Below are 13,985 nucleotides of genomic sequence, written 5' to 3'. Positions count from 1 at the left end.
CACTCTCCATAAAAGAAAGTAAATTGCTAAAAAGATAATAAATTAATAACTCTGGCTAACATTTGTAAAAGTAAAAGATCTTTATTTTAGTTATTAGGTTGAATCAAAAAAATATTTTAGTAATTTTTTAATTATTTATTCAAATTATTTTTAAATTATAAGATGGTTTCTTTTCAGAAATTAATAAATTATTTTTTTATTTTATTTCAAAAAAAGTACTCACTTTTTATTTCTCAAGGAGAGTGACTTGCTCTCTTGTATAAGGACTAATTTGAGCCACAATATCAAAGTTTTGGACTACATTAGTCCAAAAGGTCAACAAAAAGATAAATTGAGCCTGACCATCAAGTTTGGGGGCCAAATTGAGTCCATTAAGTTAATCATGATGTGATTTTTTGCTACAGTTAATAAACAATAATTTTAGAAGACAGGCACATTCCTCATGTTCATGCACAAAGCAAGAAACACCAGCTGATGATTATTATTTGATAATGGAGAAAAGAATACACTTCAAACATATCAAGCAATGGTGTACATAAAAGGGGTTGTACATTTAAATCATGATGTCATGAACTTCCTGATAGAATTAATAAGTTGATAAATATTTAATTTTCAGTATGCTTTAACTAACCTGTAAAGGCCCAAAGATTGTCTGAGCAAAAGCAGCCAGATTTTAGTTCATAAAGCTAAGCTAGCTACTCATGAGTTTGATTGTTTTTCTTTTCGCCTCTCCTTCACCTGGCCCAGAAATTTGAAACCAGTTCTGCGCTTCCTGGATGTTTCTGACTGAACTTTCTCTTTCAATTTCTCCAATGCTGGCACACCAAAAAGGAAAGAAAGTTTCAGTGCTCCAGGTGCATCAAACAACATTTAATTTAAAAGCAACTCTTTGACAAGGTATCATCACAAGAATCTTTTTTAGCATACATGTCTCCATAGTACCCTTCTTTATAGAATATGCCCTTAAAATGGGAGAGTGCAATCAAAGATACAAAGAAACAGGTGAATCACCTGCCTGGTATATTTTTTACAATTGGTATTGCTTGTCACGGGACCCGTGTAAATTATTATTATAAAAATCATAATATAAGAATATTTGATAAACAAATATATAATATAATATTTATTAAAAATATTTAACTATTTTATGAGTACTGTTTTATCGGATAGTAAAAATTCATGTGTTATTAATATATTTTACAAGTTTAATGAATACTTAGATTTCAAATAAACTAATAAAGTATTGTAATAACAATAAATACATAAATTAATATATTAATAAAATAAAAATAATATACCTTTTTATTTTTTAACTTGTCTTTAATTTTTATAAAAATTGTATTGAGTTATTTGAACTACATCTTAAGTATATATATATATATATATATATATATATAGTGGGAGTAATTCATCAATTTCTTACAAAGTTTAAGAATGTATATGAAATTATGATAAGATTATAATTGAATCAGAATAATCACTAATTAATTCTATTAAGATTAGAAAATTAAATTAATCTATAAGATTAATAAAAAGTATTTTAGGAATGGAACGAATCAAATGATGAGCTCAATTAATATACCTACCCAGTAGTGTAGGTGATCCTTGAGTTCAATACTAGCTCAATAGACTAGCGTACAGACTAAAAATTATCAAAATTTATCTAATTAAGTCAGTTGTCCAGATAAGCAAATCCAAAGCAGATATTTTTCGCTGTAATTTCACCTGTACCCGAACCCCAACCTGGTATCTGACAATGCAATTTTAAGCTTATCCTAAGGAAAGAAAAGCCAGGAAATTACCTGACTCATAAGTAGGGTAAAGAGGCTCAATGTAACTGGAAGGAAGAGAATAAACCGGAAAGGAATCATTGTCGGCCTTCTGTAATAGTTTCCTGAAATGCCTTACCTGTAATAATTAAATCATAGATAATTCAAAAACTATAAAATGTGGAATAGCTAAACTGGGATATAATGATTATTATTGAACTGAACTTGTTTTAAGCTTTTCTGTTTAATTCATTCTGTGAGGAAATATGAGGAAGCAAAAGAAAAAGATAAAAAGAGAGGAAATTGGGGCACAACAGCCAGGCTGATATCACACCTTCCTGGTCAGCATTCAACATGAACATCATACCTCTTCTTTATGCAATAATGTGAAACAACGCCCAACCTGGCCTGCTCTTGCTGTCCGACCAGCCCGATGTATGTACGTCTTTATGTATGCAGGCTTATCATAGTTAATGACATTTCTCACCCCTTCAACATCCATTCCACGAGTCATTGCATCTGAGGAAACAAGTACTTGTATCTTTCCTTCCCGGAATGCCTTCAGGGTCTTGCTGCAATGAATTACTTGCATTATGTACAGATTTTACTTAGTAATTTAGAAACAGCCCCATAACCTTGTTATTATTTACCATCATCATTAAAAATGACAGCAGATATTATTTAGAATAGGGTATCAGAACAACAAGAAAACGACCTTCACAAGAAGCTTATATGCTATTCACCTGGATCAAGAAGCTCAATTACAAAGCCAAATCAATTGTAAATTTGTATATAAACTACAAACATATCATAAACATTTCAATCGCCTTTTATAACAGAGTGAATTCTGGTGATGTATATGATGTTAGCCCTGAGGAAATCTAAACACTATTTTCCTTTCAATATGATTTCCAAATGTCAGCAAAGGAACTAAGTCAGTAAAGAATTTATCTATTTATTTATCCCTCTCCTAGTAGTAAGATAGCTTTCTTAGATCAACAATTACAAACTGAGAATAGATATATTACCTTCTTACAGATTGATGTTGAAGACCTGAATACTCTTTGATCTTCACTTTCAAATCACCAAAAAATTTTAATAATGTGCAAAGCCGATGAGTTGACTCCACGGATGATGCAAAAACAATACACTTCTCCCCTACTAAATTTTGTAGAAGGGCAACCAAGTATAAAGGTTTTAACTTTGGCTCGCAAATCTGCATTAGAGACATGGAAATTTGATGTTAGCAGAGACAATTTGTATAAGAAGTTGCATTTTAGACCCCATTCCTTGCAGAAAAAAGATGAGTTACTGCCCAGCAATGAAGCTTCAATCAAATGTGTCTAGGCTAAATACTCACCGAACTAAATCTAGGAATTTATCTGCCAATTTCCAATTAGAACATATCAGACTATTCAATTATTGTCAACATCATTATGGAATTAAACCATAGATCAACTTACACAAAGAAAAGCCTTCTAGGTTGAATAAGTACTATATAAACTTTCACAGGATGGAACAGATTGATTATCACTCCTTAATACTAAGAATTCACACTAAATCCAAAAGTTAACTTGATTCATTGAAAAAATATATAAATATGCAAGACTAGCCTGCCAAAAGGGGAGAGGGGATCAGTGAGCTTTCTGCAAGATCACGGCAAAGGTTCCTATAAAAGAACAATCATCTACCTTTTCTCCATTGCAATAACCATTAATTTCTGATCATTGTAATAACTTAGTTTCCCTCGTAGAAATTATACAGTTTCCAACACCTATATACAAATTGCAAAAACTTCTAATTTTCATCACAACTGAGATTCAAATTAAATTCATTGTGAAGTCTGCTCCCCGTGAAAATCTTCCAAAGGAGAAGTAAGATCAATTCAGCATTTAGAAGTACTCAAACATTTATTACCTTTTTCCCATTATGCCTACTTATTTTAAACACCACATACTACAAGGTAACAGAAGTAAGAAAAATAACCATTTAATGCATAATGTAAAACTGTCCTCAATTTCATTGCATTATCTTTTCATATTCCACAATTTAAAGTAGTTGAGATATAATAGTGTGCCTGCATAACAGCCATTAGCTTAAATTGGACACAAAGTATATAAGCTTAAGTATATGGTTGCAAAAGCCATACCACTCTGTAGGATTCCAACTTTTCAGGTAGCTGATAACGACTTTGCCCGGTTGTCAGGAACAAAGGGTGATGCAGATCAAGTTGAACAAGCTTGCTTGGATCTTGGGTTAATGTGGCAGATAAAACCATCTTTGCAAGTCGAGGGTAAGATTTTCCCTTAAAACCCCTTTCAACGCTACTGAAACAAATATGAAACAATGAAAATTAATGAAGTATAAGACAAGATAAATTTGACCTGTCTTTGAGCACAATAATGATGGGAAGAAATCTCAAAAGCAGTGTAGATCTAGTCAAGGAATCTAATAAATGCTCCCAACCCAGGTGATCATTTCAAGTACCAATCACTATGCAATCTGAATATCAGCAGCTCATAAGTATGATTACATTGCCCATAACAGAGAGATCAGTAATATTGTAACATACAATGCATGGTTTCCCAGAATAGAAAGATTTATAATGTTGCAGATATGATGCATGAACCATGCTTGTCGTGAATGCAAGAAAAATTTGAAAATGGAGGAAATGGAGGAAAACAAACAAAAAAAGCACTCACCATCTCCTTATGGTTCTCAAAGGACCAAATGTAGAAGCAAAGAAATTATTAGCACGAGGCAAGATACTTTCATCATGAGAACTAGTCATTTTGAGCACTGTAGGAAGCCAAGATTGGTATGCCTCCCTGAGTAAACGATCTGTTTCATCAACAACCTAAAATAACTTAACTTAAGAATATGTTTTGCTACATAACAAACAACTAAGAACAGAAGCTTTTAAGAATCTAGCCTTTGTTCTTGCATGCGAACAACTAAATATGTCATTTTAATAATTCCATTCATTTTCCCAAAGGAGTTGTCCTACATTCCATCCTAGTGAAGAATCCTAAAATTTATGTGCAATTTGACTTCAGTAATTAAATAAACAAACAACAAAAAGCTACAAATTGAATAAAGCATAGCTATATTTGATAACCACCATATAAACAGCTGGCTGTTGATGGAATGTTACAATTGTTGAACAAGTTGAAAACTACAGCTAAGGTAATTCAGAGGATCTTTTACAGCTCACAACCAATAATTGATTATTATTCCTATATGAATTAATATTTTATGTAGAAGACTAGCTTTCCATAAAAGAAAATACAAGCAAGGCCCTATATATAAGCAAAATACAAGAGCATAAAATCAAAGTCAGGAAAGCAGGTTTCATGAAGCTTCTAACTAGACAAATAGAACATTAAAAACCATACCTACCAAATATAAGAGATATGACTATACTTTTAAAACATATAAATTTTACTGAAACGCAAAATACATTAAAGTTAAGCACATTCAACAACTTACAAGATAACAAAGGTGCTCAAGCGTAAATCCTTTCGTGTTAGTAATATGATCCATAAGGCGTCCTGGTGTGGCCACCAAAATATCCACAGAAGTCTGTAACTCTTGCATAAGAATAACATCATCTCGATCATAACAAATGCCAGCCTCAAGCTTAGGTCTTTTAATAAGCTCAGAAATTTCACCAGCAATTGAAGATTGACCAACAGCCAAACCAACAGATAATCCCACTGCAGGTGCAAGTGCAGCAAATACTTGTTTAACCTAAATCATACAAACCAATAAGCCATCTTGCCTGATATTGAAACAATTAAATAATTCCTCCTTTTTATTTTTAACTTTTACCTGCAATGCTAAATCTCGTGTAGGCAACACAATCAAAGCGCGTAGGCACTTGATAGAGCGGGTTGATAGCATTTGAATAATTGGTAAAGCATAAGCTAGAGTTTTACCACTTCCTGTTGGTGCATTTATACAAAGGTCTCTTTCAAAATTACCAGGTCCTATTGTTTCTTGCCAAACAGCAACTTGAACTGCAAATAATGATGTGAAACCCATATTCTCTAAAGCCACCTTTAACCTGAAGTAAGCAAAATTTATTATTAGGAATTCAATAATATTCTTTTATTGTTGAAAAAGTTACATCAACATTGCAGCGAAGTAAGTACCTAGGGTCAAGGCAAGGAACAAGATCAAGAGAGCATTCTTCAAATTGTTTAATGTCAACTGGACATCTCATCCATGGCAAAACCGGTACATTCTTTTTCTCCAATTTTGATTCCTCCATTGTGCCTTTCTCTGTCTCTCTCCAATTTCACATTAAACCCTAGTTCACAATATTAATCAGGGTTTTACAGTAAGGGAAGAGAGATGGAAGATACTGTTAAGGCCTGGCTTACTCCCAAGCCCAATCGATAAAAGTTCATTCTCAGTAATTCTTTTAAACTTAATATAATGATTATTATTTACTTGTTTCTCCAAAATATTAAAAAGAAAAAAACTTAATTTTAATAACATTTTTATGTAATTTATTATCTTAAAGGGTTCAATCTGAGTTGTTCATGCATTCTCATGATCAATAAATTTGGAAGTGTTAAAAATATTTAAAAGTAATATAAAATTTAATTTTTTATTACGAACGAGAAGATGAAGGCTCAAACTTCAAATTTTACCCAAATTAAAATATATGCTTACTATTACATTAAATTTGTGGGTACTCTTTTAATTAAATTATTCTTTTTATTGTATTGTTATGCAAAAAAAGAAATTAAGAATAAGTGTTTCTTTTTTTTGAAGCCAAATAACATTCCAATCACCGCCTAAATTCATCAAACATTTTTTATGTAATTTTGCCACACCTTCCAAAATCTTCAAACTTGGATTTATTTGTTATAACTAATTTATAATTAATCATAAAACTAAAAGAATGTTACTGATGATGTCGCTCGTAATCTTGTACCATTATTAACAAAACTAGAAGTCTTTATGTTAAATGGTTGACACGAACAAGATTGCCAGGTGTCTAGTTCAAGAAATCATTTGAATTAATAAAATGATCATCTACTTACTAGATTAGATGATGGGAGAGAATATGAGAAGAAATCACTTCCAAAATGTTTAAAAAAGACAAGACTTGACTAAATATTAATTAATTAATTAGAACATGATTATGCATGTAATTATCATACCACATAGAATGAGTTAATGACACATGTACAATGACATTAGGCAATTTTCAAAACAATATTTGTTTATCTAGCACCATGTTCTTGTCAGTCCTATATGTATAAACCTATACGGTGTCTTGTGTTATATGGCTTAACTATTTGAGTATTTGATATAATGCTCCTTTTATGTATATTTATTTGTTCATTCTAAGCTTTAAAAAGAAGAACTTTTTTGTGGTATATAAATATCTCTCATCAATTTGGGATCTAAATTCTGAACAAAAATTAAATATAACAATTCTATATCCGTATATATAGGTAGTGTTGTTAATTGTTTTATTATGATAAAATGCATTCCTTTTAACATTAATTAATTACTCTTCACTTTGTTTTAATATGTTGTAATTTAATATTTTAGTTTTAATTATATAGCACATTCGTAATTTATAGCAATTACTAAAAATTTGTGAATTGAATGAGGAATGGCAACAGGTAGGATACCCTTACATTTTAGGATATCCAAACCTCCATCCAAATTCATTTAAGAAATTAATTTTACTTTCTGAACCGTCCCAAATCCGTTATTTGTATGCTACCCGAATCCACCCAAACCCATTTAGTATGTATGTTATAAATAAGTTTTCTGGATATTTAATTGGGAAACAGGCACCATACCCGTTAAATACTCATTTATATGAATACATTTGGGAATTGGACGAATACTTGCTTACTAAATCCATTTATAGTAATTAAATTTTAAAATAATTTAACAAATATGAATGAAAACAAAAACTAGAAATTAAACTAATAAAATGGAAAAATAATAAAATGCACATCATCATCAATGGACCAATGGATGTTAATGAAAGCACTAGCATTAAACATTAATAATTCAAGTCAAAGTACTTTATAACCTAGCTAATTACCGTCTTCTAAGTGTAGTTCAAGTTGTCCACGTGCCTAGAAAACTCAATCCAACTTAACTTAGTCCAACTTAGTTATGTACTTAAACTTTATTAATTAATACTGCATTACAGATTCAAAAAGGCTAAAACACTTCAAATTTCATGCTAACAAAGAAACCATATCCAAACCCAAAGATTCATCTAGTATTGGCTAATTGATCAAAGTGGGTAGCTCCAGTAGACCCATAGATCATGGAACAAATAGGGTGGGTAGGCCCAACCACCACACTACACGTATAGACGCGAACCCCCCTCGTTACCTTACATGCGACTCTCACCGCATACGGCTCGCACAAAGACTCCTAAATCCATCCCGAGCCTTTTCTTCTCACATTTTATAATCAAACAAACAGGATTAATTATGCTTTTCAAATTTGAAGAATCAAAGGAAAGTATGATAATCAATTAGAGTGTTTATAATAAAAACACAATATAGATTTATCAACGAAGCAAGAATCTAAATTAAACTCATAAAAAAAAATTCATACTTCATTGGAAAAAGAAAATAAGAAATCACAAAAGCAAAATTTTAGATTGTAAGTTTAGGAGGCAAGATTGAAGTGCAACAAATCACATAAAAAGAGAACGTTAGGCCCAATCAAACTTAGCTAGTAAAGAGACATGCTCCAGCAACCACCATTAACAATATGTAAAATAAACAACCATAGAGAGCAAAAGAATAAGAAATGTTAACCCATTTCATCTATTAACAAAGTCAATAGAGTTACATCATTGGAATAAGGATGGCCAACGAATTGTTAGACAAAACTCAGCCAAATAAAACCAAAAAGGAAAAAAAATGACCTTGATTGTTAGTAAGCATAGAAGATGAGATGACTGCCACAAGTTAGAGAGGAACGGAGGCGTGAGAGTATAAGATTAGGATTGTGTGTCATGCGGGTTAATTGCTCAAGCTTTGTGTTTTGTTTCAATGTGGTATTAAACTTTAATTTGTTTTATTCTTTTAAGTAGGCCTAATTATCTAAAAAAACCTGAACTTTGCAACTTTTACATTTTTAACTAATTCTTTCAGATTTTGCAAAATTAGTATCATACTTAAATTTTTTTTAGAAAGACTCTCCAGTGGCTGAGTTTGAATTTTTACGGTGGTGCTTTGCAGATGTTGCACCTAATCAAAAGAAAATTGCTAAGTCAGCTTTTCTTTTTTCTGCTGTAAACTCATAAGAAAACATAAATGCACAGTTTCATGTTTCATCCTCACCACTGTCCCTCTCAATACTACCACTACCCACTGCAAAACAATATAGCTTTCTCCCCATCACCATTTCTCCCTCCTACCACCACCAGAAAAAGAAAGGTTAAATTACAATTAATACAAGCATCTATCACCACTAATTTCAGTTGAATTAAAAATTTATTTTTCTTCAATTGATTTTTGTTAGGTATCACAATTTCACCCGTGGGGAACAGAAGCAGAGAGAAACAAGCTCTTATTTTTTGATTTTGATTGTGAAAGAGCAGAGGAAAAATCAATGTCATAGCAATTAGTCATGAACTCAATGATGATGGTGGCCATTTTGGTTGGCAATTTTGGTGTGAAAGAAGACCCATTGACCGGGGATGTGGGTATGGTGGCAATTACTTGTGATGGTGGTGACTCAGTTTTTATTTGTGATGGTGACTCAGTTATTTTTCCGTGATGGTAGTAATGGTGGTGGGGCCGGTGCTGTGGGGACAGGATTTGGCAGTGGTGATGGTGCTGGGGGTATTGGGGATGGTCAATTTGATGTTTCACCTGAAGATGGAGGTGGGGTCGTCCTTCAGATGCTGGGTCAAGCCCTTGGAGACACAGTGAGCGCATTCGATATCAGACAACACTAGACCAATTGCGATTGATGAAGTTTATAAGGCAGGTTCAATTGTTTTTTTAAGCTGCTTCAACTGTAAGTCTTGCTGTGATTCTTCAATTGTTTTGTTTGGCAGTAGCCCGATTATGTTCTCTCACCCACGGCCAATGGAGGTGGATGGTTTAGTGCTTCAGAGAAAAAAAGAAGAAGTAGAATAAGAAGAAGAAATGATGACACTAAAGGGGGTGGGGGTGGTGACGGCAGCAACAGAGGGAAATGAAGGGGTAAAGTTGTTATCATTTTGTTTGGAGAAAGAGGAAATTAGGGCCTTTATAAATGGAAAGAGTGAGAAAGCTTGAAGAAGAAGTGGTGGCAGCATAGGGGTTGGGAGGTGGTGGCAATAGAGGAAAGTTTGAAGGGTAAAGTTGTTGGCTTTTTATTTTGAGAGAGAAAATTAGGTTTTGCAAATGGGAAAGGTGAATGATGTGGTTTTGATGTTTATTCCAAAAAATACTGCCAATTCCGCAAAAAAGAAACCGCTCATGCCTGGTAATGCAAGGGAAGCTAGGGATAACATACTGAATGTCGTGAATATTTTCGGCATTAGTGTAGCCATTCCACCCATTTCATCAATATACAGACGACATATTCTATCATAACCCTTTCCTGCTAAGAAAAAAAAGTGCAGCACCAATGAACCCACTATGATGCTGACTCAGTATTTTTCTGTGACACGTCAAAGTCAAATTACCGTGGTGGTCAACTCTCCCACCACCGGAGAGCATTTTTTAAAATAAAAATGAATGTTCAGGTTTAACTAAAAAAAATTAGCTAGATTTGTTAAAAAGTGAAAAGTTCAGGAATATTTAGGTAATTAGGCCTTTTAAGTATCACCAAGATGTTACTCATTAAATTTCAGTAATTTTGTGCTTATGTGGAGGCCAGAACTCCACTTCAGACACCACCTAATTTCCATATCCCCTTAAGTTATGAACCCTTATTCTACTCATATCCAGTCATTACTAAAGACCAAATTACAATCAAACTTAAAAAGCTAAACCCAAACAAATATCAACTATTCAAATACTAAAATAGCAAAACCGGCCTAATTCAAACACATCAAATCATCAAAACCATTAACTCAAATAACCAATTAACTGAAAAAGAAACAACAATCAAAACCCATCTTTCCACAAATGGAAACAAATCAGTATAGATTACACCAAGTAAAATGACCCAAACAAAACAAGAAAACCAGGATAATTGATACAAAAGATTATGTTCTTTCAGTGATTGAGCATTTGATATATAGGAGAAGTGAGTAGACAATTACAGAGTCTGGAAAAAATAAGTTATCAGGTAAAAGAGAGTGGAAAATACATACCACACTAATCTTGCTCAATGGTTAAAGCAGCTCTCTTCGAGCTCGAATTCTATACATAGCTTACAGAAGCCGAGGAGTACATTGGTCGCATCTAATCGTGGCGGTGACGGCTGAGTTTGACCGGAACTAAGCTGGCAGCAGGTCCAATATCTCTTCCCTTAGATCATGAAAATCCACACTACTCAAGGAAAAATAAATGGAATAGACGTCTGGAGAATGTTGAAATCTACAAGTGTATAAAATTTGGTACAGTTTGGCCGGTGAACAGTGGTGTTGAGGGGGGGCGCGGGAGGGGAAGGAGAGATGGTTAATCTTTTTTTTTTTTTAAATTAAAGTTTAGGGTTTAACTAAATACCCTCTCACGCAGAGTTTCAGCCTCTGAAACTTTTTTTTTTTCTTAAACATGAGTGAGAACTTATGTGATAATAACATCCCAAAGATACTTTTCCCATGTTTTTCTGTTAAGTTATAACAACTAAAATTTATAATATAATTGAATCTATTGATAAAATTTAATAAAATTTGCATATTTATAATTATTTATAATGTATAAAAATAAAATAAACAAAATATCTTTAAATATTTTTTACATTTTTTAATACTTAATATTTTTTAATTTTAAAAATATCTATATTAATACAATAATATAAGATTATTTAAAGATATTTATTAATTAATTTTATATGTCATATAAATTGAATATATAAATATAATCAATATTAGTATTGTTTAGAGTTAAGAAAATATTGTAAGTTAGTAAGAATATTAAAAAATATATCTAACATGTTATATTTAAAATTAGAATTATCGTTTTATCTAAGATATTACTATTTTAAAATATTAAATATTATTTAATAATATTAAAATATAATTAATTTATTTTTCAGAATTAGAACTATCATTTTATTATAAATGTAACTTATTAAATTATAAAAAATAATAAAATTAAATAAGTTTAAATCTTTGCGTTAAAACAAATAAACATGTTAAAATAAAGATTTTATGTGTTAAAATATAGTATATATATCAAAAAAAAAAATTTCAAAAAAAAATATATATATATATATAGTTATAATTAATATTTATTTTAATTTATTTTAAAATATATATATATTCCAATAATACTTTTCTATTTTACACATTAATTAATTTTATTAATAAAATAAAAAAAAAAAGATAAAGAAAGCGAATGTGATTCTTAATAAAAAAAATAAAAAAATAAATTAAAAGTCATTTTTTCCCGTCTTAAATTTAAGGAGAAAAAATGTCTCTTGAATCATTTTAGAGAAAAAAGATAAATTAAAAAATCTCTCGAAAGCCAAATGTTTTACATACTCTCTATAATAAACAAGAAGTTTGATTTAAAAGCTTGTTCGAATGCTTTAATTAAACGAAATTCATATATTTAAATGATATAATTTCTTTGGAATAAAGCTCAATCTAGCAATTCACTTATCATTGGGGCTCAATTTAGTTCTTTTTCAAATTTATGACTTTTTAGCCTAGATTTTTGTATATTTAACTCAAAATAACTTTATTATATAAAAGAAGTGAGAATCACTCCCCTGAAAATAAAAAATAATTACAATTTTATAATAATATTTAAAAATTATTTTATAATTTTAGTACAATTTATATGATTAAGCAATAAGTAGTTATTATCATCATTATTCTCATCAAAACCACTCTTATCTCCACCATTTTCAGCACCACCATTATAATTATTTTCTTCACTATTATTAGAAAAAAATAACAAGAACACTGAAAAGTAGCAATATTTATTTTCTTATTAATTTATTTAAATATTAATATATTTTTTTAAATAATTTAATTTAATATATAAAATAATTTTTTATTGTATCTACCCTCTTTTTAGAGAAGGGTAAACTCACTCTCTCATTTTTATAAAAATATAATACTAATTTGAACCAAATATGCAAAAAATTTAGACTAAATCTTTATATTTAAAAAATGGTTAAATTAAACATAAACGATAAAGTCAATAGCCAAATTAAATTTTATTCATATATTTCTTCGCACATATGCATTGTATGTTAATGTTAATGATTAGACTCATTGTTATTAATTTATTAAATACACTATTTCTCATATAATTTGTATATGTATTAATTGGATTATCAAAGATCTCATTTAAATTAATAATTATAAAATATTCTAACTAATAATTAATAAATAAAATATATTTATTTCAAGTATTGGTTTCAATGAATATGCAATTTTTGAGTAAAAAATAATTAGTGAAAGACTTTATCAAAATAACTGTAAAAGCTATAATTAGTCACAAAAATTATAAAAAGAGTTTTAAATGCAATATTAATTTATTATGTCAATATATACATTACTTAGTTACAATTTCAAAATTAAGTTATTGAAAATTTCATATGAATTTGAATAAAAAATTCACTATATTACCAATCAACATCAAATTTCAAATGAAAAACTTTCTTCAACTTAAATTTAAATTGTACCATTTATTATTTTTATATGAGAATTCATTTTGATTCTACCAATCTTTAGAATGTCCATATTACAAAAATAAAAAATATTGATAAATAAGTCTTCAAAATATATAAAATTATAACTTAAAATATATTTAAAAGAAAAATGATACTTATTTAGTATCAAAGTCAATGATCCTATCACTAAACCTATTGATATTACCATATAATGTCTTGTTCATTATGTTAAATACATCAAAAACACATAACAATTTCTTTAACTTATCCACCTTCTTAAGCTTGTCACATAATTCAAACTAATTATCAAAACCTTCAACTTTCTTAGATTTTGCGTAAGAGAACAACACGATTGCAAGCTTCTTCTGATTTTGATAAATTTGTTTAAAAACTATAATTACACCTCATCTTTCTCATAGAAAAAGAAAT

The 13,985-nt window shown here is 30.1% G+C and overlaps 1 protein-coding gene across 2 annotated transcripts; it reads right to left on the bottom strand.

Annotated features, from left to right (window-relative positions):
• Nucleotides 1–455: 455 nt before the first annotated feature.
• Nucleotides 456–11,539, bottom strand: LOC8278052 (DEAD-box ATP-dependent RNA helicase 1). 2 transcript variants are annotated; one of them, XM_048379361.1, is made up of 10 exons: nt 11,080–11,539; nt 5,924–6,081; nt 5,601–5,835; nt 5,259–5,519; nt 4,472–4,626; nt 3,919–4,093; nt 2,798–2,985; nt 2,137–2,341; nt 1,803–1,908; nt 456–815 (listed from the first exon to the last, which is right to left on the bottom strand). In XM_048379361.1, exons 2-10 carry the CDS (start codon nt 6,040–6,042, stop codon nt 700–702), a joined length of 1,560 nt encoding a protein of 519 aa, XP_048235318.1. In that variant the 5' UTR covers nt 6,043–6,081; nt 11,080–11,539; the 3' UTR covers nt 456–699. The 2 variants fall into 2 exon arrangements, with proteins under 2 accessions (XP_048235318.1, XP_048235317.1); XM_048379360.1 differs by having other exon boundaries at nt 3,919–4,096; nt 11,080–11,536.
• Nucleotides 11,540–13,985: the final 2,446 nt, after the last annotated feature.

Source organism: Ricinus communis, chromosome 9 (genome assembly GCF_019578655.1).
Source record: "Ricinus communis isolate WT05 ecotype wild-type chromosome 9, ASM1957865v1, whole genome shotgun sequence".
NCBI lineage: Eukaryota > Viridiplantae > Streptophyta > Magnoliopsida > Malpighiales > Euphorbiaceae > Ricinus > Ricinus communis.
The sequence above is the reverse complement of the archived record's forward strand: the minus strand, read 5'-3'. Positions and strand labels throughout refer to the sequence as shown.